We start from the raw sequence: 25,981 nt of genomic DNA, 5'->3' as shown, positions 1-25,981 counted from the left end.
ATGTAAGTTGTGTCCTGTGATATTTTATTATTGTTATTTTTTGAAATGTGTACCCCGTTCTGACCTAGGAAGCCAATTCTCTCAAGAAAAGAGCTTGCTCATCTGTAGACCTGTGCGGGGGGCTGTGTTGTCTGAACGTCTGCGAGAGGGAAAACTAAACCATGGTAATTAAAAGAAGCAAAAGTGGGAAGAAGGAGGCAAGTACTGAGCAAGTCCAGGCAGTATCTTAGAAATTTTTTGTTGCAGCCCTTTGAATTGATTAGGGCATTTTAGCTCGCTGTCTTGGCTGTGCTTTTGCCGTAATGCTTCAGTGCGCGTCTGGGGAAAGCTGGAGGAGAGCTCCTCTGCCTTCCCTATCTTTGGGCAATGGCATGGGAGGGATGGGAGGCCCATGGCAGCCTTTGTGATTGAGAAGTTGGATGTTGAAGTTCTGAAGTTTGAATAACTAGCCAGGCAGGCTCAGGCTGCCCAGTTGCCGGTGGGCTTTTCATTGAAGGAGGGTGGAAGCAATGATAGTGAAGTTTGCACCAAGTGAAGGCTGTAAGCTCTGGGAGGAGGGAGTCTAAGCAGAAAGTTGGTAAGAGCTTTCTGAGTTTGTGGGATTAGTGATGGAGTGTGGAAGACTTTTCAAGAACAGTGTTTTCTTCTCTGAGCTGATGAGGGAGATGACAATGTCTGTCCTGGGACACCTTGTGTTGCAGCTGGAAGTCTCCAGTGCGCCCAGAGCCTCCTTGTGCCAGGCTCTGTCCAGGGGAATGAGAGAATGAGTGAGGTCTGCTCCGAGCAGCCATGGTGAGGCCCGTCTCCTTGCGTAAATCAAATAGACAGAAATAGTAATGAGGGGAGATTAACTAGATCTAGTTAGCAGGAGAGAAATAGCACCCAAAATGCCTAACAAAGCTCATTTTTGCATAACAGCATCTCACTCTGGGAGCTGTCTTAGCTTGTGTCCAGCGTGGTCCTGCTCCTCTCTAGCAACAGATGTGTACGTAAAGGTCCCAAGCCACCATGGTGTGGCTTATCTTACTTTTTATTGTCCTTGTTGTAATATTCTACTCTTCTAAAAAAAAAGAAAGTTTGGGTATTACGATGAATGCAGATGCACCAGAGCTCTTGAGCTTTACTCTTTTAATTCCATTCTTGTCATTAAAAGCATGGGTTTTTCTTGTCCTTTTTACTTTTCTGGTTTGGGAAGGCGGAAAGCAAGTAGATACAGAGCTGATGGTTTAAATCACTGTTGCCAGATGACATTCTATGGGAATGTGGACTTGCCAGTATGTAGATAGTAAATAGTCCTTTGGTTTAATAAGGGTCTGTTAAGTACAGAGCATAGCCTGCAGTAGTGAGGGAATAGGAATGCTTCCAAAACGGGTGCGAGGAAAGAAATTACCCTTTAGATTTCCCTCCTCTGTATGCCCAGCTTGCTCTGAGAAATAGTACTCTGCCTCCCGTAGCCTGCTGAAGGTTGTGTGCGTGTCTGGGGGTAACTTGTTTCAGAGTTGGTGCTACGTGTTTTACAAGACTGGGCAACTGTGGCTTTGTAATGCTGAACAGATGTCATAAAACCCAGTGATGAGCGCCAGCATTTCTTGAAACTACAGCCTGGAGAACGTCACGGAAAGCTGTGTTTGAGAGGAAGATGCTGGCACGAACAGTGCAGCCACCCATCAGGAGTCCTCTGAGTCCTGACATCCTCTTGTAAGAAAAAAACAACAACACTAAAACCCCGTTAAGTATAAACCACACCTTATGTGAAAGAGAGCGGCTGCAACTGGCCAGACAGTGGAGAGAGGCAATACACACTGGAATATAGCTCAAGGCTATAATGAAATTTGGATGAGGGCTTTTTGTGGGCATAGTAGTAAATAATGTTATATAAAATCTACTAGGCTGTGGGAGCAAGCTTGAATTGGAAAGAGCTCTGCTGAAGAGAGTGTGCTGGTGGTCTGACATGCTGCTGTGGTGGGGGAAAGAAGTACCAAGGCAAACTGTGTTCAAAGAAGCTGAGCAGAAATACAGTACCTAGTAGATGTGCTGCCTCTTTCGGATGTACAAAAACGAGTCATTGGAAATTGGTGCTTCCTTCTTGTAACTTTGGAAAAAAGAACAAGTAAGAAAAATGAGCAAATATTGATGGCATAAGGCAATATCCTTTATCTGTGTATGTGTGGATGATGCAGTGTTCAAAGAAGTGGAGTAGAAACGCAATACCTAGTATATGTGCTGGCTCTTTAGGGGGTACAAAATGAGTAATGGGAAATTGGTGCTTGCTTCTTGTAACTTTGGAAAAAGAACAAGTACGAACAATGAATAAATATTGACAGCATAAAGCAATATCCTTCATCTGTATATTTGCAGCTGATGCAGTAGATTAAAGAGAACTTAAATCTGATCCTGTTTAAGCTATTTTAATAGAAAATTAAGAAATCTATTTCTTTCTGCTAATAGTTTGTTAACAAGAAAACGGGATTTTATTTTCTTTTTATATGTGAGAGATAAAGGGAGAATTGGCTAGAGGAAAAATAAATAGTAAAAACAGTGGCTTTACACGCTGGACTGTACTCACATACAAAAAGAACTGAAGGAAAGGGAAAAGCCCTTCTCTTCTTTCCTCAGTTTCTCTCGGTTACTACAGCAACATCAGATATTTACAACATTCAGTGAAATCCAGAGGGTGGTTGTTATTTTTAAGCTGACACTGTCCCCTTACAAATGTGAAACCTTCAGCATCTTTACCACTAGACTCAGTAAAGAGTCTCTAAAGATGCACTAAAGCAAACAAATAATCCCGCTCGACTGTGTTTTATTTTCCTTGTTGTAGTTTTGGGGACTATATTAAAATTTTGCTAGCCCATTCTTGCTGTAGTCAAAGTAAAGATCAAATGCATAGTGAGATGTAGTGTGAGATACCGTTCAGCCTGTAAATGGGTTTGCCCTTTTTCTTACCAGCCTTGCAGTTTCCTTCAGCCAGGGATTTCCTGTGGGGCACAGCTAACCCTGCTGCAAAGGAAGCTTGCTGCTTTCATTGACTCTTTGTTTCTGAAGTACTGGTATTCAGTGACACCCATGTCCGGAGAACTTGTGTCCTTTGCTTGCTGAAGGAAAAGGTTCCCTCTGCTATGCTGGTACAAGTGTAATAAGTAGATGTATTTCTTTTATTTTCTTTTTATTTTCTTTTTTTTTTTTTAATCTTCACAAAGTCTCAGTCAACCCAACTTTTTACCTTATTGCATTTGTACGTCCCCTTGGTACACTGCTCAAGGTAAGAAATACAGACAAGCTTTGTGGCTTTCCTGCAAACAAACATCTCTCTGCTGTCCTTGTCCGATGAGTTTGTGCGTTGCAGGAGTCGAGGGCGCAGTGCTGCGGGCACGCTTGGCTCCGTCCGTGGATTTGTGGCTGCAAGCTGGGAGCTCCTCCTTCTCTGTGTCCCTAAGGAGAGGACAAGGCAGCCGGCGTTGTTGCAGGTGGAGTAAGTCCTCGAGCCTCTCCAGCCACCGCTCACCTGTGAGCAGTCACAGCCAACGGGGCAAGTGTCATGGACTTAGCCCATGTCTCCAGTGCATCCTGCTTTGCTTTACCAGCCCCAGTTTTAACTTTTTTTCCACTGTTGTGGGTAGCTCATTACTTGTAAATCCATCAGGTTGTGACAATCATTCCAGCCCTTAGGTTATCAGTGATTTTGTGAAAGCAAATAGTCTTGATCCGTGAATGCTTGGTCATTATACAGGTCTTTTAGCGTGTAAAGCTTGTGTGGTCTTTCCAGTTGATTCACTTATCCTATTAAAACTTTTGGAGTAATAATTTTTGTTTCTCCCCCGCCCCTTTTTTTTTTTATTCTTGAAAGTTCTCTCATGTCCACAAAGGCCAATATAAAAAATGAGCGCTCTTTTTGGACTATGATGTTTCACGCCTCTGGTTTGTACTGAGACTTTGGCCTATTTGTCACCTTATTGCTTCTCAGTGGTGAGAACGTGTTCCTGGTGCTCCTTTTAAGATTATTTGCTGGTCTAATTAGTATGGCTATGTTTAGCATGTATACACTTTTGTACCCCTTCATTAGAGCTAACAAATGTCAATAAAAGGCAGCTTAGTTTTAGGAAGAAAAAAAAAGGGGGAAGCTCTCTATAAACAGTGCTGCAGTCTTTGTGATGAATTGGGTGTAACCGTGGAGAGTGGCAGAGGTGAAACAGGCTGTCTGTTAAACAGGAAACGAGTGATTAACATTTTTTGTCCTACTGATCGTAATTATTCCCACTGGCTGAAAAAAAATAAACACCCCTTAGTCTCCCTTTACTATTTGCAGAATAAAATGTTAAGTGATTAGTCATTCTGGCATTGTATGGATGAACTGCTACTTTATTACTCCAATCTTTTATTTCTTTATTTTAATAAACTTTGCTTGTAATTGTGATTCATGTTTTCCTTGCGATAACCTGCTTGTGCTCTGCGTTCAAGGACAGCATTGCCATTACCACCGCTGTGCTGCCTGCGTCCCCTCTACAGTTGCATCCCTGGTGGCTGCGTTAGAGCCTGCGGTGAATAACTGTGAGAGGGCTACCTGCCCATCACGAATCTCAGCAGCCTTTCTCAAGGCTTATTGCACTACAGATAATTGTAATGATTTTAATCCCTTTGATGAGCGCACATTAGTGGTGGTGTGTGGTGCTGATCTTGGCTGCACTGTCATTTGGTGTGGCGTTGGCATATCTGCAGGTATTCTCTATCTTACCATTCTTGAACAAAAGATATTTTTCTTGTATGTGTGATGGCCTGTATTCTGTGGGACTGTTTGGAAAGACATTAATTATATCTCTGACCTCTGATGGTTTATTAATTGAATCCTTTATCAGCTTTTCTGTGGTATCACCTGGGCCTGATGTCAGGGCACCCAGGTTATGCGTTCATCCTCCTGCTTTGCTGGTTTTGAATTACGGATGTAATTGCAGTGCAGGCTGCTTGTGAGGGCCAGAGCTCTGAGAGCACTTCAGGAGGGAGGAGAAGAGGCCCCAGTTATCAGGGCATCCTGACTTTGGAACGTTCCTCTTCAGTGAGCCCTCAGCATTGGCCTTGTGTGCCACTACTGAACTTCGGAAATGCTTCTTCATCAAAAGCCGTATATGTACATATGCATATATGTATGTTCCATATATGTGGAAAACAGAAATGTTTATTTACAAATTTGGAACCATTATATTTGTCAAACACTCGTTTTCCCTCTGTTGGAACAAAAAGCTTACAGCATCGGTTTTGTAAAGGCAGTATTAGGATTTGTCTGGATCACCAAATACATAGGTAACCCTGCTAGCTTTGATTTTTTTTCATCTGATGTTTATGTCTTTCCTTATTTTTTACACCTCACAACTTTTGTTTTATCCTGAAGGCTATTTGTGGTTTTGGTGTTTTTTTTAGTGACACTGTACTGCCTTCTTGTTGTTGCCTTTCTTTCACCCCTGAAAATTGATAGATTTTAGACAAACCTGTTGGCTGTCTTGGCTTCCCAGACGATTATACCAGAGAGGGAGGAAGCTCCATTTGACAAATCCCTTTTAAAAATCATCCAATTTTCATATGCATCTTCGTCTGTTGTTTTTCCTAATCAGTGTCACTTAGTTTCTTCGGCTTTGAAATGCTAGCAAATGTTTATATATTTGGTGTATGCTGTGTTGATATTATATCATGCCTGTATTGTGGTTATAGAAATAAATGTAGTTATAAAGCGGAGTATTGGCACTGATATAGATAATCATTAACCTAGTTGCAGCTCTGTCTCTCTCTTGGAGGTACAGAAAACATAAGGGTGGTCAGAAGAAGCTGTGATTGTGGGTCATCACATTTGAACTATATCCAGGAGTGTGCTTGCTCTGTGTGTGTATACTTCCCATTTTATGCTTTACCTTTTTAATGCTGCTTACGCTCATTCTTTCTAAATGCCCATGTAGAGGAAGTGGGCAAGTGTTGTCATCTCTTTAGAAATGTCCAAACTGCTGTTATGGGAAAGTGCTTCCCAGGAGTCTGCCTAGAATGAAGAAGAGGGTATCTGGGGACACCAACTGGGAATTACTCAGATACATGTCAGTAGAGTTGCCAGTTCTGACATGTAAGTATGCACAGCCAAGTCCCTTAAACATCAGTGTCTGGAGCTGTGCATCTATTTTCTGTTACTACATACCGTGTTCCAGAGGAGAAAGCTCCAATCGTTGTGAAATCCTGTCCAGTCCCTGGTGTCGTGTGTGGCGGCAGGGTACAACCTGGAGGATGGCCAAGCCCCTTTGGTGTCCAAGGTCTTTTAGTCTTCTACGGCTATGAGAAGGAAGCATAGGAAAGTATAAATATGTGGACTTAACTGCAGAATGCGCAGTGCTTAGATTAATGCCTCTGGCATATGCTCACAGGTGAGCCCCCTCTGTACAGGAGAGCCGTGCGTAGCGACCATATGATAATAACATAGAATCTTTCCCATTCTTGTACATTCGTGCAGGGAACAAGGGATTCATTGCTGAAATCTTATCAATTGAAACAGTCTGTGAAAGTATCTCCGTGTTTGGAGATGGTGTTGCATGGGTGGTGGTCGGTCTGGGAAAGACTTTCGCTACGCCACCGTCTGTGATGAGAAGCACAGAGAAATAGCGTGAGGTCCCGCTAGTAGGACTGAAGTATTTCTGTGCTTTTTCCAGCTGATGCTTCTTAACCGTATAACAGCGCAGGACAAAAATGAAGTAAAATAAAAGCATCCCCCCCCCCCCCCCCCAAAAGAACAAAGGACCCAAAAAAGCATGACCTGTTTAGGAGGAAATCCTGCCTTTCCACCTTCATGCAGCTGCAGGTGGCAAATTGCCAGCATCTTCAAAATACGGTGCTTTGACCTGAGGCGAAGTGACATGCTTTCTGTCCATGCTCTTATCTGACACCAGGGAAGGTTTCTGAGCTGTAATCAAAGAATGCTGCAGTTGGGTGGCAAAGATAGCTATTTCATTAGCGTTTGAAGCCTCTGACACTGCGGGCAGATGTGCAATTGTGTTGGTGAACATGGCAGTATCAGGAACGCTTTGGAGAGAGAAATGCTGCTAAGGCTGTTTTATGAACAGTTGTGCTATCTGTTGACCAAACGTTTTTGGGTGTCCGACACTAGCTCCGAGGCAAACCCAAGCTCCATGTGCATCATCTGCATCTGAACTTCTTGTGTCTCATAGTGATCAGACAAGGCAAACGGGATTGCCTTGCACCAGACTGTCGTACCAAAGGAAATTCTGGCACATCTGGAGGGTTCTCTTCCCCCCTTAGCCTCCTTACCCTGCCCCTGCAAACCTGCCAGGATGGTTGGAAACCACAGCAAAGCGGGTGCAGGCAGTGTAATTATTCCAAGCTGACCTGCCTGTTTCACCAGGCAGGGTCTAGCTTAGCCTCGGACAGATGCTATGTGGTGCCACTTGCCACGGTTAGTCCCTGCTGCTGCGGGCTGGCTGTTGATGCTGAAGGAACCCTGAGCAAGTGTGGTGGTGAACTTCCCATCCTTTGAATACTTTCCTAGGAGGTGCTCATATGACTTCTGTTTAGAGTGGTGCTTGCCACTGGGGCTCCAAGAGCGAGGGTGATTTGAATATCTGGACCTGCTGTAGAGTCCCCATTCAAGGACCTGGAGAGATAGATCTGATGTCCTCTGTAACAGCATACGGAAATCATGGATTCTTCCCATCTCTGCTGCAAAGCTTTTCCTTCAGTGTTGTCTCCACAGAGGGACTCTGCTGGTTCTGAATCCTGCTGTAAGCTGTCAGTAACAGGGCATGCTAACACAGTTGTCTCATGTGCCAGCCACCACTGATCACAGAAGACACCTCTCAACAGTGACGATGTTAACGATGGCTCTCTGAGCTTCTCTCCTACCAGTCCTCAGCCCTGACTTTCTTGCCAGGCATGTTCCTGTTGTAATACTCTCAAACTATCAGTTAAAGTAAATAAATAAGCAATCTCCCCCCTTGTCTTTTTTTTTTCCTTTTTTTTTTTTTTTTAATTATGATTATCTTAGAGGGTCACAGCAGAAGCAGTCTTGAGTGTCATATTCCCTGAAAGTTTCTCTCCAGCTTCCAAATCCATTTTACATATTGTTTGGAGAGATGTGAGAACTACAGTTGGATGCTGTGCCCCAATCTGTATTTGCAGCCATTTCAGCTGATGGTAGTGCAAGCTGACACGTGTAGACTGTCCCCTTGGATGAGGTGTAGGAAGCAGTGGACTGCTGAGATGTCCTCTGAATGAAAAATTGGTGAGAAGTCGTTAGACTGTTAATTTTAATAGAAATGCCTGACTGGTGCATTATGGAAGCAGTCTTGTTCTTGTGGCCTCCCACTTTGTTACGGCTGCATCTGCCTCCAGAGCCAACTCCTTCTGCCTGTGTTACTGGTGAATCCCTTTTCCGAGATGCCATGACATGCTTTATTGCAATACCATCAGCAGATGCACCTTGGTAGCAAACCCATCTGTTTTTGTAAAATGTTATTAACTGTTGCCTCCATTCCTTGCTCTGCCTTTTGGTGGCTACTGCAGCACTGTGGCTGAATGGGTGCTGTGTGTGCCCATGTGTATGAGGTGGGAGACCGTGGGCTTTTACAAGGTTTGGGTCTTGCAGCTTGGCGGAGACTCCCAGATCCACAGTTATATACTTCTTGGAGAGGTTTGCAATGGAATTAAACAGGAGGCCTGCAGCAGGAGCTCTGCTCTGCTTCCCTCTCCCTTCCACGCTCCAAGGGCTGGCGTGGAGGGAGGATGGCCAGCGTGCCTGTGTGGTCTCTCTTCCGTAAGTACAGCCCTACAGTGTTGTCAGGTTTAACAAAGCAATGGTATTCCTGTCTTTCTCTTTAGTAAAACACCAAAACGATTTAATGAAAAAAATAACTAAATAACTCAACTTTAATTGTAGTAGGGGTATGAATTTTTTCAGCACTTAGTCAGTTTAAACTGAAGTTGCGTGTTTTAGTATGAATGTCTAAGTACCAAGTGTCCAAGTACCATTTAAATGGAGTGTTATATATCAACAGAGTTACTCGCACCCAGGGATTAAATGGCTAAGGCGTTTATTTCTTTAATTGTTTTAAAATGTAAAGCAGTTTGAGATTTTTCGTTGCTTTGAAAAGCAGCAAGCAGGGTGTTCTCGCAGCGGTGCGGTTTGGCTGTAGGAGACATTGGAAATGCACCTGAACGAGCAGAAATGGATAGATTGAAAGGAATCGTTTTCTTGGCTTCATGAGTTTTATTAGCTGGTACATGCTCATCCCATTGCATTTAGCGGATAACGGTTTTGGGTATTTGGGCTCTGACATCGTATGTTGTCAGGTATGAGTAACGATAAGCATAGGCACAGTTCCCGGTCCGTATACTGAAGTATGGCGTGAAGTCGGGTCGCAGATCTGCGCTTGATCTTGAAGGCAGGAACTCAATCCCAGGAAACACCCCACAGGTGGCAGCAGCCCTGCCGCCGTCCTGACGAGGTGCTGATAAAATTCCAGCGTGGATGCTGTCAGAGCTATCTGGCCCGCGTCGCCGCTGCGCAGAAACCTGCCTCAAACTGTGGCCGCTTGCTTTTCAGGCCAGGTTTTGGGAAGCTTTGCTTCGAAGTCCTGCCGAAAGCCGCGGCTGGAGGCATCTTGCGGCGTGCCGGGGCTGGTGGTGCCGCCGACAGCCGCGCCGCTCCTCCGGCTGCCAAGATCCACTGCTGCAACTATACTTTTTATCAGGTCATGTTTGTGTCTGGCAAAGATTTGTAGACACAACATCATTAACAGCAGTGCATATTTTCACAAGATTTACCTCTTCAACACTTTTTCCAAGTTAGTAAATCATAGCTTCTTTAATGTCCTGCTGGCTGCGTGAAAAACAGGAATTTATGTAACAAGCTCTGGGCCGCAAACCTTTTCCTGTTAGGAAAATTTTTTTTTTCATTGCTGGCAGAGTTAGAAGACAGCTCTGTTACTCAAAGAGCGACCTCAGATGTCCTCAGTACAATAATACCAGATTATAACATTTGTGATGACTAAGGAATGGCAGTGATTTCTCAAATATTTAACACTTCTGTTGCAGAGCAGAGGGAACTGAGCCTTAGCACGGTATTTTCTCTGCCTGATGTTTTGTGTGTTTGATGTGCCTATTTTGATAGTAAACAGTAAGCCTGAAGCAACTGGGTATGTTTACAACATACAATAAAAAAATGAACTGGCGCAGGAGGTTTTTTAATCAACAGACGTGCAGCAGAACTTTCTTGCGACATTGCTAGAGCTGGACTTGTGTCAGCTGGGGATTCGGCTATGGCCCTTGAGTCAAAACAACGGGCTGCGCCGGCCGGCCTCGCGAGGCTTCTCGGTCGGCCCTTTGGGCTGCGGGCAATCCAAAGACGGATTTTCAGGCTTGCCCTCCCAACGTGTTAGCTGTACCTGGTGAAAACAGAATTTCAAGGCCTTCCCTAACACCATGTAGTTAGACAGAGGATTTGATTGCAGGGTTACCCGCAGTGAAGAGATACAGCCCTATGTTAATTAATATGGGAAAGATTGGCTTCCTTTCAAAGCTGAATAAGGAAATGCTCAAAGTGTCACTGGTGTTTATTTAATGGGAATAATTTGTTAAAGATGGTTCTTTGGAGGGAAATCATAGAATCATTAAGATTGGAAAAGACCTCTAAGATCATCAAGTCCAACCATCAACCCAACACCACCATGCCTGCTGAACCATGTTCTGAAGTGCTACATCTACATGTTTTTTGAACACCTCCAGGGATGGTGACTCCACCACTTCCCTGGGCAGCCTGTTCCAATGCCTGACCATTCTTTCAGTAAAGAAATTTTTCCTAATATCCAGTCTAAACCTCCTCTGATGCAACTTGAGGCCATTTCCTCTTGTCCTATCACTAGTTACTTGGGAGAAGAGACAGACATCCACCTCACTACAACCTCCTTTCAGGTAGTTGTAGAGAGTGATAAGGTCTCCCCTCAGCCCCGTCTTCTCCAGAAGAGGAGAAGGTCGGAAAGAAGTAGAGGTTGGAAAGGCTTTTGAGGTTAGGCACATTGTTTGACTACTTGCTGCACTGGTTGAGCAGTGAGCTGCCATGAGGCCATGTTCTGACACCTTCTGCTGCCAAAGAGCTCCTTGTGCTCCTCTTTGGGGTGAAGCTGGCGTGAAATGAGAGTATGTTTGCAAAGAAAAATATTAGTATGGCATAAACCAAGCATGTTTTCTCCATTTCTTACACTTTATTTTGTTTTTCAGAATTCAATCCGTCACAACCTGTCTCTGCACAGCAAGTTCATCAGAGTGCAGAATGAGGGAACAGGGAAGAGTTCCTGGTGGATGCTCAATCCTGAAGGAGGAAAGAGCGGCAAATCTCCTAGGAGGCGAGCAGCATCCATGGATAACAATAGCAAATTTGCCAAAAGCAGAGGCAGAGCTGCCAAGAAAAAAGCATCCCTTCAGTCTGGTCAAGAGGGAAATGGTGACAGCCCCGGATCGCAGTTCTCAAAATGGCCTGCAAGCCCCAGCTCTCACAGTAACGATGACTTTGATAACTGGAGTACATTTCGACCTAGAACTAGCTCTAACGCTAGTACGATTAGTGGAAGACTTTCTCCTATTTTGCCAGAGCAAGATGATCTTGGAGATGGGGATGTGCACTCCATGGTATACCCATCATCAGCCACCAAAATGACTTCTACTCTACCCAGCCTTTCAGAGATGAGTAATTCTGAGAACATGGAAAATCTTTTGGATAACCTTAATCTTTTGTCACCTAATACGTCAATGACTGTGTCAACCCAGTCTTCATCTGCTACCCTGATGCAGCAAACACCAGGTTACTCGTTCGCATCCTCGACCACGAGTATAGGTTCACCAAATCCAGACTACAGGAAATTTACGTACGCTCAAGCTAGCATGAACTCATTGCCCCAGATTCCTATGCAGACTCTTCAAGACAGTAAATCAAGCTATGGATCGATGAGCCAATATAACTGTCCCGCAGGACTTCTGAAGGAGTTACTAACTTCTGATTCTCCGCCGCACAATGATATCTTGGCATCAGTAGACACTGGTGTTTCCCAGGCTGGTGGCAGGGCACTGGGCCAAAGTGTGCTGATGGTCACTAACTCGGTGATGCCAGCGTATGGCAGTCAACCGCCCCACAACAAAATGATGAACCCTAATGCCCGCCCTCACCAAGGACATAACCAGTCAACACCTGCAGTTAATGGTCGTGCCTTGTCACACACAGTGAACACCATGTCACATACTTCAGGTCTAAATCGTTTGTCGACGGTGAAGACTTCGTTACAAGTGCCTATGAGTCACCCGATGCAGATGAATGCTATGAATCCGTACGCCCCTGTTAACAGCTGCAATGGCTACGGAAGGGTGGGAATTGTTTCCCTCCACCAGGAGAAGCTTCCCAGTGACTTAGATGATATGTTAATTGAACGGTTGGACTGTGACATGGAGTCGATTATCCGTAACGACCTTATGGATGGAGAAACGTTAGACTTTAACTTTGACAGTGTATTGCCTAACCAAAGTTTTCAGCACAGCGTAAAGACAACCACGCACAGTTGGGTGTCAGGCTAGGATGTAGTAGGAGGTAAGCTGTGCTTTTTATAATAAATCTGAGAATCGGCTAAAGGGAAAAGAGATCTCAAAATGCTTAAAATCTGAGTGGTCTTCTGTGTTGGCATGTGAAGTGCCTTTATGACAGTCAGTCACTGGCCGGTCCTTTATTAGCTTGTAAATCAAGTTTGCACCGGTGCGTTAGGATTGCCATGTACCAACTTCTGTTACTTCATGTGGAGCGCTAATGTTTTGCCATTAATATTTTAAACAAAAAACTATCTGGTAACTAGCAATCAATGAATAATTTTTTTTTTCCAATTCAAGTTATCTTAAAGCTAGTTTGAACATGTTTTAATAGATTTAATCATTTGGTGTAAATGTTAATTTGTTCTTTTTGTTATTTGTTTTTTTTTTTTTTTTTCTTCCTAGGCTACGGTTAAACTCTCCAGACTTGTCTGACAGCAGGAACTGAGAAAAGCAGTACAAAGATGTCCTTCACCTGCTTTTTTAATTTTCTTGACAAAGCTGTGCGCACGCACTAGCGTTTTTTGGGGGTCTTTTTTTTTCTTTTTTCTTCCTTTCGTCAGAGTTGGCAGCAGACAGAGTATATTCCTGTACAGGATGTTTGCCCAAGGCTTGCTGGTTATGTGCTGCTGTAGATAAGAACTGTGCCATTGGAAATTTCATTACTCTGAAGTGCCAAATTCACTACACCATATAATCACAGCAAGGACTCTTACTTACATCATGTCGTGCTTTCGGTTTTGTACAGTATGATCTGTAGAAGAAGAATTGTTTTTTAAGACTATCTGTTTTGGTCCAAGAAACGTTTATAAACTTTTGTAAGAATACTGTGATGATCTCATGCCCTAAGTAAGTTTAACCTTCATTGATTGTACCTGTGTTCTGGTGAATTGATTGATAGAACTGTGGACTTGCCTCACAGCAGTATGAACTGCATTATTTTACTCAAAATTGCCACACATTTCATATGGGAACAGAATAGTATGTTAAATATGATTCTACTAAACTCACTGACTATTCACAGCAAACAGGAGGTTAAATGCCATTTGATAAGTTACCTGTATTCATGTAAATTTATGCAAGAATATATCCCGATTTCATTGTCAGACTAATGACTTTATTGTTGGACGTAAGATAATTTTTGGAATACTTTCCAAGCTATTTTTCTTATAATTAAAGTCTACTTTTGTTACATAGGCAACTTAAAAAAATAAATCTGAGACCTGGCAGCATTCATAACCTCTTCATTTTGTACAGTATTTTAACTGGATTAAGTACATGTTTTTATAAATTTCCCTAGCACTTGGGAGTGCTAATAAAGGAAAATCTTAATAAGTATCTTGAATACAAAACATTTCTGTCCCTTTTTTGTTGTGTGATGTATAAATATAGACAAATTTATGTTTAGGATATATTTAATCAGTTTTATATATGCATTTTTAGAAACGTCATCTGCTTCTGCTATCATTTTAACTCTGACTACCACAAAGTGTTAAGTATTCATTGTTAGATGCTTGTACAATGCTTCACATTTGTATTTATTTTGTGGAGGTCTCATAATGTTTGTGCACTCAAAAGCAGGACCTTTTGGAGAAAATCCATAATTTTAGAAAAATTAATGACAAATTGTCATTTGTCCTAATTAGCACTAGTTTCAGGGTCTGTTGGTGTTTCTGTTGCGATGCAATATGTTCGAAGAGGCAGAAGTGCTACTTTTCAGTGGCGGGCTAAAACTTTTATGACCCCCTGTTACAGAACAAAACATTACTTTTTTATAAAAAAAAGAAAGATAAAGTAGGTGGCAAAGTTATAAAAATACACAAGCGTTAGGGTGGGGGAGAGCTTTAATGACAGAGGCCTTGTTCCTGTGGAAGAGCCCGCTCTTGCTGGAGTAGGCTCGCTGACAGACTCCTGGGCGTTTTTGGGACTGGGTCTTCGATAAAGGAGCTCCGATTTTTTGTAATGGCCTGATGCAGTTTTCATGGATGTGTGGACAACAGGCCTCGCCTGCCTTTTCACTGGTTGCTACACATTTTTTGCGTTGCAGAACTCCTTGGAGCTTTTTTTGTGCACTGACAGGATGAGCAGTTTTCGTGCTGGAGCTGGCTGTTGAGAAGAAGAAGGGGAGAAGTAAACATTTTTCACTGATTTTTGTTTTGTCTACGTAGCCCACAACTGGAAAAATGTTCTAATTGAAACCTATCTTCCCTGTAGTGATGGCGTATGGTGGAAGACGAAATGGCATGTGCCAAGAAAATGAAGTTTAGTGACAAGCCGCGTATTTGATGGTCCAGTTATGACTTTCCTAAGGCTCTGCAATGTATTTATTGATGTGCTAGCATTTAGCTCCCTGTTGGGCTTAAATCACTACTAATTACGGCTGGTCCTACTCTTTTAGATATCCAGTTACGGTTGTCAGCAGTTCCAGAGGCTGATGTTAAGCTGTCCTGTGATACAGGATCTCCCCCAGCGTCAAAGTGGTCTTTGAACTTCTGTTGAGCAAAATGAAATGTTCTTATGCCGAAGCCTCAGTGAAATGGCCTGCTTTTGCAGGCAGACATCTCCAGTAGCATCTTCACCATCGATTCCATAGGCTCTGAAATGTGGTGGTGACTCCTGGCAGTGGAGCAGGCGGTGGGCTCGCATACGGGTTTCCGAAGATCCTTCTTTCTGCTGCGTGTGCAAAAATGTTTGCTCCCGAATGAGCGCTGATCTGCACAGGCCAAAGTAGTTGTAAAATTCACCTCTGCATGCAAAGAAAGCAGTATTTAATGCTGTACTCCATAGGGCTGCAGCTGAACATGCTACATTTAACAATATACCTCCTGTTTATTATTTACTGCTACTGTATAACTTCCTGTATACAGATGTTTTCTTCATTTCCTTTTATAACTATGAATAACATAAATGTAGCCATTCCTTAATTATAACAGTCTGTAGGAAGCCCGTTTTAATGGTTGTGAGAAAGCAGTTGTAGATAATCAGAGGTTTGGGCTGTGGGGTGAAATTTATTTCCTTTTTTTTTTTTTTTTTTTTTGTGGTGCCATCCTAATATTTTGCAGTTGTAATTCTGGAATACTGTGAAGTCTGGTGAAGGGGCGTGTTGTCTGCCTTGAAAGCAAACATTATGTGACCTCTAGTAATAAATCCTTCTTCAGTAAAAGTACCAAGTTTCTGGAGTAGCTTAGTTCGTCAGAATTGTTGTAAATGATTGGTTTGTGAATTGTGCAGATGATCTTACCTATGCAGCCTTGTTTTTGACTTTTCTCTGGTTTGTACTGTTATTAAAAGTTTATTGTATTATAGAGCTGTTCAGATATTTTAAATATAAAGATGTATTGTTTCCATAATATAGCTATATGATATATGTTTAGGTAGTATATGCATTAATTGGAAAGCTCTGCTTTGATAAACTGACAAATTGCCTACACTTATAAGCAAAAGTCTTATTGCTTATTATTGGCTTAAGTCAACAGAGCATCCCTAAGAAGAGAAGTTAAAATTGGACCAATTATAAAACAGTATAAAATTTGCACTTGTTAAACCACTGGATGTATGTTAGTACTTTTTTATTTTTTTACTGATTTGAAATTCCTATTTTCATTATGAAATTACTAGGATCCTTAATTTATGAATGATTTTTAAATAAGGTATTCTCATCATTATTATTATTTTGGTAATCATGTAAAATGCAGCACGGTTTATGAAGCAAAAAGCAAATTACTTGGCATTAAAACTGGCCTCCTTTTGAGGGTATTCCACAAACCAGCAATATTGTGAGCGATTGGCATGTACATACTGCTAGTTCTACTTGCGAGTGGTGTGACAGCTCTTCAACGCTTCACTGCTCTGGCTTAGTCACATTGCAGAATTAAAATTCATACGTGGATATTTTCAGAAAAAGTGCCTGATGTACTCTACAGACACACGAGAACAATCCCTGACAGCTTGTTGTATAAAGCCATAAATGTATATAAATTATGTTTAAAAGGTTTTGTGTCCTTTCTTGTATACGGAGAATGAGATTTGTACCAGGATTCTACTTGTGATTAGTAATCCTTCTACTCGGATGTTGTCGTAATCACTTTCCTTACCGCGTAATCTTTTTAATGATGATGATCCCATTTGGACAATCCTGATGGCATTAGCAATTTTATATGGAAAAATACCTCATGGTACCAAGTCTTGCCTGGCAAGGGGATACCATATTAACGAGCAAACACTAACTACAGAATAGTTAACAAATTTTTCATTACTTGGTATAAAGGAATTTCTCTCTCTTGGCATTGCTTCTGGAAATGGAACTGTAGCAGGTACAGGAACCTAATAGGGCTGTGTTACCAGTGTTTTATCACAACATAGTGTGCTAAAAGTAACTTGTTTACAAGTCTTTGAGACTAAACGCAAGAAGAATCCATGCCTGACTCTTCGGCCTTGCGAGAGACCTTTGTGTAGAGATGCTTTGTTACTGGAACCTGCATTAGGCAGCATCAGACTGTGTTGCCAGTGCTTCAACAAGCCTAGTTCAGAGAAAATTACACAAAAGTCCTGAAATCCTTTCAGAATGGGTATTTGTAAGTATAAGCTCTTAATAAAATTGCTATGACATGAGATGGTAATTAGCGTATCAGAATGTTATGTAATACATTGTTAAAGAAGAAAAAAAAAATGGGACGCTAACATCCATCAAACCACAGGAAAGAATTAGTCTTTTAGTCCAAATTACATGTTAGATCCTAGTGCTGTTAAATGTGGGAGGGAGCCAGCTCTGGAGAGACATTTTTCCCCTCTCTCCGCTCCCCCCGTTAAAGCGAGGCGGTTCACAAAAGGTCTCTTGGCCCTCTCTTCCCTCGGTTTCGCCTCTTGCCTGCTCCTGCCCCTCCTGCCTTCCTGAAGCACGCACCTTTTCTTGGAGCAAGAGTTTTTTCTTTGCCAAACATTTGGGCTACATAGGCCAACCTGCACGGTGCTGCTCCTGCCACAGCCGCGCTTTACACTGCGGTGGTGATATGAGTAGAGAGAGCAGGAATGTCTAATTTATTATTATTATGATTATTTTTTTTTAAAATTTAGTTTGTGTTTCAAAACAGAGCTGGAAGAAAGGAGGAGAGGCTGCCAAAACAGCCAGCCAACAACACCCACGCCACAGTAGTCTTGTGGGGCCCAGCTCCCCGCTTGCCTGCAGGTGGGGAGGGAGAGGGGTGGCAGAGAGCAGGCTTTGAATGAATTGCTGGCAAATCCGCCAGCTTGGTCTTCAAGTGAGCAGGGGTAGACCTAAAGAGCGTGAAAGAACGCAAGAGTATCGTTGCACATAAAACCAGGAATATTTAAAGGCATTTTAGGAAAATAATTTTCCCTTGTACTTCGCAGTTTTATCTTTATTTTAGCTTTGCCCTTTTCTCTTCAGTGTGTGTTTTGGAAGGGTTTTTTGCGTGTTAGGGGAAGCTGAGGATATCTTCACTGATGTTTTGAACAGCCTGACTCCTGGAATGGGGGTGTGTGTGAAATCCGAAGGTACTCTCTTTGGGTGTTCGCGAAGCCGTCCTTGGAAAGGATGCCGATCTAATTGGTACGTGACTAGTTCCTGCTGTCGGGAGAGATAGTCAAAGATAGTCGAAGCTTGTCTCTTGGGATGGGACTGGCTAGCAATTTATGCCAATCTGGCAGCAAGGGATTTGAATCTGCTGATCAAGCACAGAAACCTTTAAGCATCCTTGTGCTCTGAATCAGTTCTGCATCGATGTAATAAACATGTTTTTGCGCAGAAACATCAGCTATTATGCCCCATCAATTGATAATCCAATTAAAAATACAAATAGCATTAGATGTTGCGACTATTTATTATGCAGCTGGTGTGCAAAGATGGGTTTTGTGAAGACCCCGTGAAGAAAAAACTTGCACTGAGCAGTGCCTGTGTTCGTGCCCGTTGCTGGAGCTGCATGCAAATCCCTGTTCGCTACCTGGTGATGTTTTGCCTGGGGTAATGTTCTGGCGCGTGCCAAAATGATAGCTAAAATGAGTAGGCTGGGACAGCGCCCCATCTTACTTTATTTTGTTTTTCTACTTGCTGTTGGACCCTGGGGCATTCAGAAATTTTGCATCTATTTTTTGCAAGTAAATTTCTTGCGTGGGTGTTTATCACTGAGATGATGGGAAACAGGCTGAGCTGCATGCAGTACAACTGGAGGGGCACTGCAGGAAGCTTCTGATGGGTGTAGGGCTGTGGAGTGAAGAGCAAAGAGCTTGTTCATAACTTGGAACATCAACTTTTTAAATCCTTGCTGTGTGCTCATCTGTAGTTTCTCACGCCATCCTTAAATGAAGAGGCCTTTCCCTGTTGTTGCCTTTCCTTCTGAGTGCCCTAGAGTGAGCTTTGCAGAGTTTCCAGGGAACTGTGGAGTTTGGCAGGAATGTCTAAATTGTTTCTGAAATAGTCAATCAACTTCAGTTTTGCTGAAGTCAGAGGAGTTCATGGAAAAGCCTGTTATAGAAGTGCATGCATATGCATTGGAAAGGGAGGGGGATGAGCAATGCTGCAGGTATAACGAGCTGTTTCTGGGATGGTAAAGCGGGGCAAGTAATGGCTTTGAAGGGCAAAAGAGGCTGGATTTCTCTGCGGTAAGGGCTCAAAGTAGCAAGAAAAGAGCTTTTTTTTTTTTTTTTTTCCGTTGAAGTTGTGTCCAGTAGCAGCCACAGACGGCATAATGCCCTGGGATGATTTGCTGCTTGGGTCTTTCTGACCAGGTGAAAACAAGTGATGACCAGTGAAACCCTGTGAGAACTGGAGTTTTATTTCAGGAGTCTAAATAAGTTATCACTTCCTGCTCCTCCCTTTCTTCCCCCTTCACCCTGTCAGTTTGCAGCACTTGAGAGGAGCATTTCTGTTTTTGTATCTTTCCACCCTGCTCAGAGGAGTTGGGCTAGGCAAGGCCCTGTGTCCTGCTTTCAGCCCCAATAGCGATGGGTGAGCTGTGCTAAGGCAGTCCTTTGCCTTCTTCTCCTCCTCCTCCCTCAGCCCATACAACAGACCTCTCAAATTAGTGCCCAAATGAGCCCCAAAGCCAAAGCTGGTTCACTCCGTGGATGACTCCAGGAGCTCTTTGAGGTGGGAGGATTCATCTACCTGTGGGTCTCCTGCTGGAGGGCTCCTAAACTGAAAACAGCATGGAGGTGGCAGGGGAACTCCTGGGGAAGGGGCATGTCTTGGAACCATGTGTCTGCTCCACCACTGGCCCTCTCCCACCCTGCCTCGGTGTCCTTTAACCTCGCACTGAGCCTTGTTGGTGTGCAAGACAAGGCTTTCACAGGAGGGCTTTCTAAGCAGGGTTTCCACAGCCCAGATGTCTCATTCTGCAACAGGCAGACTCGTGCTGGTGTAAGCCAATGTGTCTGGAAGTTTATTTTCAGCGTAAAATAAGAAGTGCAGCCCTCCCACTTACAGACTGCTTGAGCAGCTGGCTGTCTTCATCTCAGTGGTCCTGGTGTGGTACTTGCAAAAAGCCAAGAGCCTGGTGGTCACTGAGCAGCATGCCAGGCAGATGGAGCTCATATTAACTCAAAAAATAACGTTGAATAATAATATTCAATATAATTATATTGAATATGTTGGACTGCAACATAACTGCTGGGGAACCTGTTGCTTGAATAGGGCTTCATGCCAGGTAAGTTAAGAAATGGTGACGCTGGTCTCTGCAAGGGGTCCTAGCATGATTGAAGGAGCTGGGTTTGACTTCCACGTGGGGTAACTTCACAGAACGTGTAACATAGACTCAGTAACAGTGTGGAGTGACGGGGGGAACAGTACCTGTGCCTTGCACCACGTGACTAAAGCGACAAGCACAGGGACACGGGCGATTGGTGTAACCTGTTTGGATTTTCATTGGCTTTGGGAATTTTATTCATTGAAGTTCCTGAGACAGCTGGGATGTGATGGAAGTCCTCTCAGTGCCTACACTGCTTTAAAGGGTTGGCCACCGAGTGCAAGTAGTACTTGGCTTTTCCAAACGAGAGAAGCTGCCCTTGCCTTCCCTCAAGGACCTGTGTTATTCAATGTTTGAACAATGATCAGCAGAAGCAGTTGATGACCTAAATTGCTGAGCACACCGTTATACAGAATAGTGAAATATCAGGCTGTGGAAGAGCTGCAGAAGGGTTTCAGCATATTTTGTGACTAGCTGCTAAACCATCAGATATGATTAAGTGTTGATAAATGTAAAATAATGCACAGGGGAGAAGGGAGAAGTCAGTCTAGCGCATATGGTTGCATAATGAACCCTGGATGAGGTGCTACCACCATGAGAAGGATCTTGGCATTATTGGAAGGATTTCTTGCAAGTCTCAGCTCACTATTAGCTGTGGACAAAAAGACACAGTAGAAATAAGAGTAGGAGAAGAGAATGGAAAACCTCTGTTGTACTACTGCTTACTTGCAAATTGCACCTATATCATAAATATTACATGCTTTCTGGTTTTCAAAGAGGGTATTGCAGGGCTGCAAAACCCAGGAACAGAGACTAAATAGAAGAAGGGATGTGTGATGGTGGGTATACGTGAGCGAGGTGATAAAGTTTTATAAAATTGTGGATGCTGTGGAGAAGGTGGATAGGAAAAGATTAATCGGTATTTCTCATGACACAATTAGGGGCACCTGATGAAATTGTTGTGAATGCCCCCTCCCTGGAAGTGTTCAAGGCCAGGGTGAATGGGGCTTTGAGCAAACTGGTCTAGTGGAAGATATCCCTGCCCATGGCAGGGGGGTTGGAACTAGATGATCTTTAAGGTCCATTCCAAACCAAACCATTCTATGATTCTATGAAATGATCAGGCAGCAGGTTTAAAACCAACAAGAGGAAGTACTTTTTCACACAGTATGTAATTAAAATTTGGAACTTATAGCTATGGGATGTTGTGGAGGCCAAAAGTATAAATGGATTCAAAAAAGGAATATACCAATTAATAGAAGATAGGTCCATCAGTGGCTATTAAATACAATGGTCCGGATGCAGCCTCTGGCTCAGGAAGTCTGTAAATGACCAGTTGCTGGAAGCTTGGATCATATACCAGGGAAGGGATTACTCAGTCCATGGCCCGTTCCTTACTCTCTTTTCTCCTACACATCCGCTGCTGGCCACTAACAGGGACCGGACATTGGCATAAGTAGACCTTTTATCTTACCTTCCAAGGCTGTCTTCAGCCTGGGAATAGGTACAGCCAGAAAGAGCAGCCTGACAACCTTCTGTGACGAGGTTTCAAACATTCGTGTGTCCCTTTCCAGCTCTCTATCAGTGGTCATGGACTGGCTGTCTGTGTTGGGAGCCTTACTTGATACCTTTCACTGGGAGTGATCAACTGAGATTATGTTCTCACCATAATAAACTGCAATGTAACAAATGCAAAATACCTGGTCAGATCTGTAAGCTTTTAAGGCAGAAAAAAGTGCACAAGGAAAACAGAGCAGGGAGAAGCAAAATCTCTGTTCTTTCCAAGCAGCTCTTCCTTAGCAGCTCTATGAAGGCTGTGCTCAGAGCAAGGATAGGACAAGGGGCAACAGGCACAAACTGAAGCTTAGGAAGTTCCAGGTGAAGATGAGGAAGAACTTCTTCCCTCTGAGGGTGACGGAGCCCTGGAACAGGTTGCCCAGAGAGGTTGTGGATTCTCCTTCTCTGGAGATATTCAAGACCCGCCTGGACAAGGTCCTGTGCAGCCTGCTGTAGGTGACCCTGCTTGGGCAGGGGTGTTGGACTAGATGACCCACAGAGGTCCCTTCCAACCCTGAACATTCTGTGATTCTGTGATTCTGTGTTACGAATCCCAGCCTCTCTTCCACACCCATGACTAAAGCACTACTTTTTTTGCTTTTGTTGGCAGGTAAGGGGTTAAAGTTATTCATGTGGGCATGTGAAAGTCTTTCAAAGATAGTCAACAGTGATACTGGACAGTGAGCCTAGCAGAACCGGTCTACAAGTAATGGTGTGTCAGTGGTAGCGGCTTCTCCGGTGCTGACAGCTGAGGTCAGCCAGAAGAGAAATGTGTGTGAAATATGCAGTTTTATCTCTTTCTAAATATTTTAATAAAGTAGACTGGAGTTCTAGTGGAGGACAGGATGGCATTTCCTTGCTGGATCCATAGTTTGCGCTCTTTTTGCATGTTAACAGAATGACACCAGGTTTGGTAACTCACTGTAACTGATTAAGAAGTGCTGACCTAAAGATGAAGGAAATGTGAGGCTTGTTATCCTGCCTATAGCTGAGACAGCCCATTATAGGACTTCATGTGAAGAGACTGTGAGTAGGCACGGCAACTGAGTCTTGAATGCCAGCAGCTATGAATGCTGGGTGAGAGTGAATTTATGCTGTAGCTCACCAGTCAACACGCAGGAAATCACAGACTTCACTCGAGTGTTGAAAATATAATGCTAATGGACTGCCATATGCATTGCAAACGTAGCTTGCTTTCCTTAGATCTGTGTCCAAAGTTGCTTCCTCTGTGGAGCTTTGAAATGTGAAGTCAGATCAATGCTGACTCTTCACAAAACATTCAAAAAGAATTTTTAAGAAAGCTGTCATCTCTGTATGTTGCCTTTGAGAGCAAATGGTTATTTTCTCTAGATTTCCACCTTTAAAAGAAAATGGAGATACCTAAACCTCCATAAATGCAGCCTGTAAGTTGTTTAAATTAACTTAATGTTTGGCACCTCAACTGACTGAAACCTGGACTTTTTAATGTATTTCAAATTGAATAATAGAGAATCGTGTTTTATAAAGCACTAGTTAGGCTTTCTTATCAAGCAGATCCATTCCCTCTTCCCTGTCTTTTCTCACCCACCTTCTCCTTGGCGAGAAGTTTGGCAATGGCTTAGTGATACCCAAGTCATGGGTGCAATGTCAGACACTGGGTGTCCAGAGCTCCTTCCCATTTGCATTGGCATCTGTTATTATTTAGCAGCTTCTCTTTTGCTTGCTTTTATTGGTAGTGTTTGCAAGGTGTGAAGCACTTTCCAAACATGACGAAAATATTCCTGTTGCTGAAAACTCTTGCAAGTGACAACTTGTAGTAAGCAATGGTTTTGTATGACTGGTTTTGAAGGCTGCTGTGTCTCTCCTCAAGGTTTCGTAGTTTGTCCTGAACCCTGTTTTGACTGCATTAGCCCTTAGCAATGTTAAGATGTGTTGAGGTCATTATGAGAGCTGCAGGAAGCTCTCTGCCACCCATTCCAGAAGCTGTGCAGATACTCAGGCTATTGCACATGCAAAGTGAAACATGTCGCCTACTCCCTCTGAATACTTTAGAGGTGGTTTGTATCAACTTTTTTTTCCTGCCCTTTTGTTTTTCCCTCACATAATATGGTCTGGTGGTATTTACACAGCGAGTTACTGCGGCTCTGTGGAGAAGTGGTAACTTCTGTCAAGCAGAAGTTATGCCTTCTTGCACCTTTGGCCATGTAAAGGGAAGCCACAGCCCAGCTGACCATGACAGCTCCAGTATTCACCGTGTTTCTGTGCATCCTCATAATTTAACTGAGGAAAGCCTTGTAATTCCCTAATCTAAGAAGCAATTGCATACCAACATTACAGCTGCCTGTTGCGCATTAGTTAACTGAGTGATGATACAAAGCTGTTTCTGACAGCCAAGGGGATGAAATCCAGCTGGCAGATCTGCCGGCGCGGGGTCTCAGTCAGGCAGCCCTGCTCGCGCTGCGTTTCTGGGGCTGCCGTGCTAATTGCTGGAATGTGACTCCTACCCACGGCGGGAGGGGAGAGCACGAACCCTGGCAAACGCAGACCTGCCTAGCCCACTGCCAAAGCCTTAGCTGCCCCCAGCTCTGGTGTCTGCTCTGCTTAGGTAAGTCGCTCCTTCAACGCAAGCGCTCGGGAGCTGCCCACAAAGAGCCCTGAGACGATTTTCTGTTTTCTTTTCAAGGATTTAGTTTACTCCATTGGACTCCGTTGGAAAACACTCAAGGGCAGTAGGTGGGATGGACTCTGATTCTGCATGTTCAGGTTCTCAGGGACTCTGGTAGTGCAGATATAATAAATCATGCTCAGCAGCTGCGAGAGCAGCCTCTAACTTAAGTGGCACTGGAAACCATGGGAAGACAGCAGCCGTGTTTACTTGGGGTGCTCTCTACCTGTTGAAAAAACCACCCACTTCCCCACGCAACTCTCATTTTTTAGAGGACTGCTGATTTAAAACTTTGGAAGTACGATTTTTAAGCTCAAGATGCATTTACCATGTTTGAAAATTATTTACTTACTGCTCAGATGAGAATGGATTCTGATATATCGATAGGAACAGGTTTAATGAGAAGGGAGGGGATTTTTGACTTATTTTTCTTACAACAAGACAAAACCACAGCACTGATCATTGAATTTAGATTGAAAAAAAACCCCAGCTGTATTCCTGCAAGCTCTTTTGGACTATAGACAATTCTGAAACACATTTTAGCTATATATTAGAACCAGGCACTTCTTAGTTATTAGGCCTGTGCAGAGAAATAGTCAACTTGCTTTTAGTATGACAGAGTCTGAAAGATATCCAATAATGTGAAGTGCAGATGCGAACATAGTCCTTGACAGATGATGGAAATCAAGGGGTGCTAGGCCTCTGGGTACCTGTCTTTTTTTCATATGCCTATGGTCCTTCTCTCGTTGAAGAAATTTGTACTGTTACTTACCAGCATTGTATACAGCAGAATGGGGCCCCACTGGGCTGGGTGTTGGAAAAACCTATTCCGGGAAATCATCTCTGCTTTGTGGCCTTTATGGTTTTTGTTGTGAAAAGGGAAGCAGGGCGGGAAAAGGGAAAATAAAGAAATGGATTGAGTAACATGCTGCAAATCAGTGTTATGGTCTAGCTCTTCCATATTCAATTTTGGTCTGTTTAGAAAGAGAGAAGCTAAGGAGAAAGAAAAACCAAAGGACATGAGTTGCAGAAAGGAATGGAGGTAAATAAAATGGGATTGGGGAGGAGAGGTAAGGGCCAGGTAGAGAAAGAAATGGAAAAGAGCGGACTCAGTTGCTGGTCAGTGCAGAACAGAGAGAGCTACAGAAATTACCAGGTATTTTAACCAGTGACTGGACAAGATGTCCCTGGTCTGAGAGTTACTGTGATGCAGAGAGCCAGCAAAAATTGCTGGGGGAGCAAGATCCCAGTCACACATCCAGGCAAAGCAGCTTCTCAGCTAGTAAGTCCCGTGTGGCACTGTATGCTCTTTATGTCAAAGCTGATAAAATGCCCAAACCAATGAGCTTAATGGAGGTATTCATAGCTGAATGAAGAACTGTGTGATATTATGGAGTGTGTTAACAGTCCTGTATAAAATGAATAGTCTAGACTACATATGGAGAGTGTTTGGCCACCAAGCTACTGGGAAGGA

The 25,981-nt window shown here is 43.3% G+C and overlaps 1 protein-coding gene across 1 annotated transcript in view; it reads left to right on the top strand.

Moving 5' to 3' along the window:
* Positions 1-16,599, top strand: part of FOXO1 (forkhead box O1) — a 64,787-nt gene extending 48,188 nt beyond the window's left edge. Inside the window, exons 2-3 of the mRNA XM_075420901.1 lie at positions 11,257-12,613; positions 13,012-16,599. Coding sequence (XP_075277016.1) covers positions 11,257-12,600 — 1,344 coding nt within the window. The 3' untranslated portion in view covers positions 12,601-12,613; positions 13,012-16,599. The remainder of the gene's footprint in view (positions 1-11,256; positions 12,614-13,011) is intronic.
* The last annotated feature ends 9,382 nt before the right edge of the window (positions 16,600-25,981 follow it).

The sequence above is a fragment of the Opisthocomus hoazin genome, chromosome 1, assembly GCF_030867145.1.
Source record: "Opisthocomus hoazin isolate bOpiHoa1 chromosome 1, bOpiHoa1.hap1, whole genome shotgun sequence".
Classification (NCBI taxonomy): Eukaryota; Metazoa; Chordata; class Aves; order Opisthocomiformes; family Opisthocomidae; genus Opisthocomus; species Opisthocomus hoazin.
The sequence above is the reverse complement of the archived record's forward strand: the minus strand, read 5'-3'. Positions and strand labels throughout refer to the sequence as shown.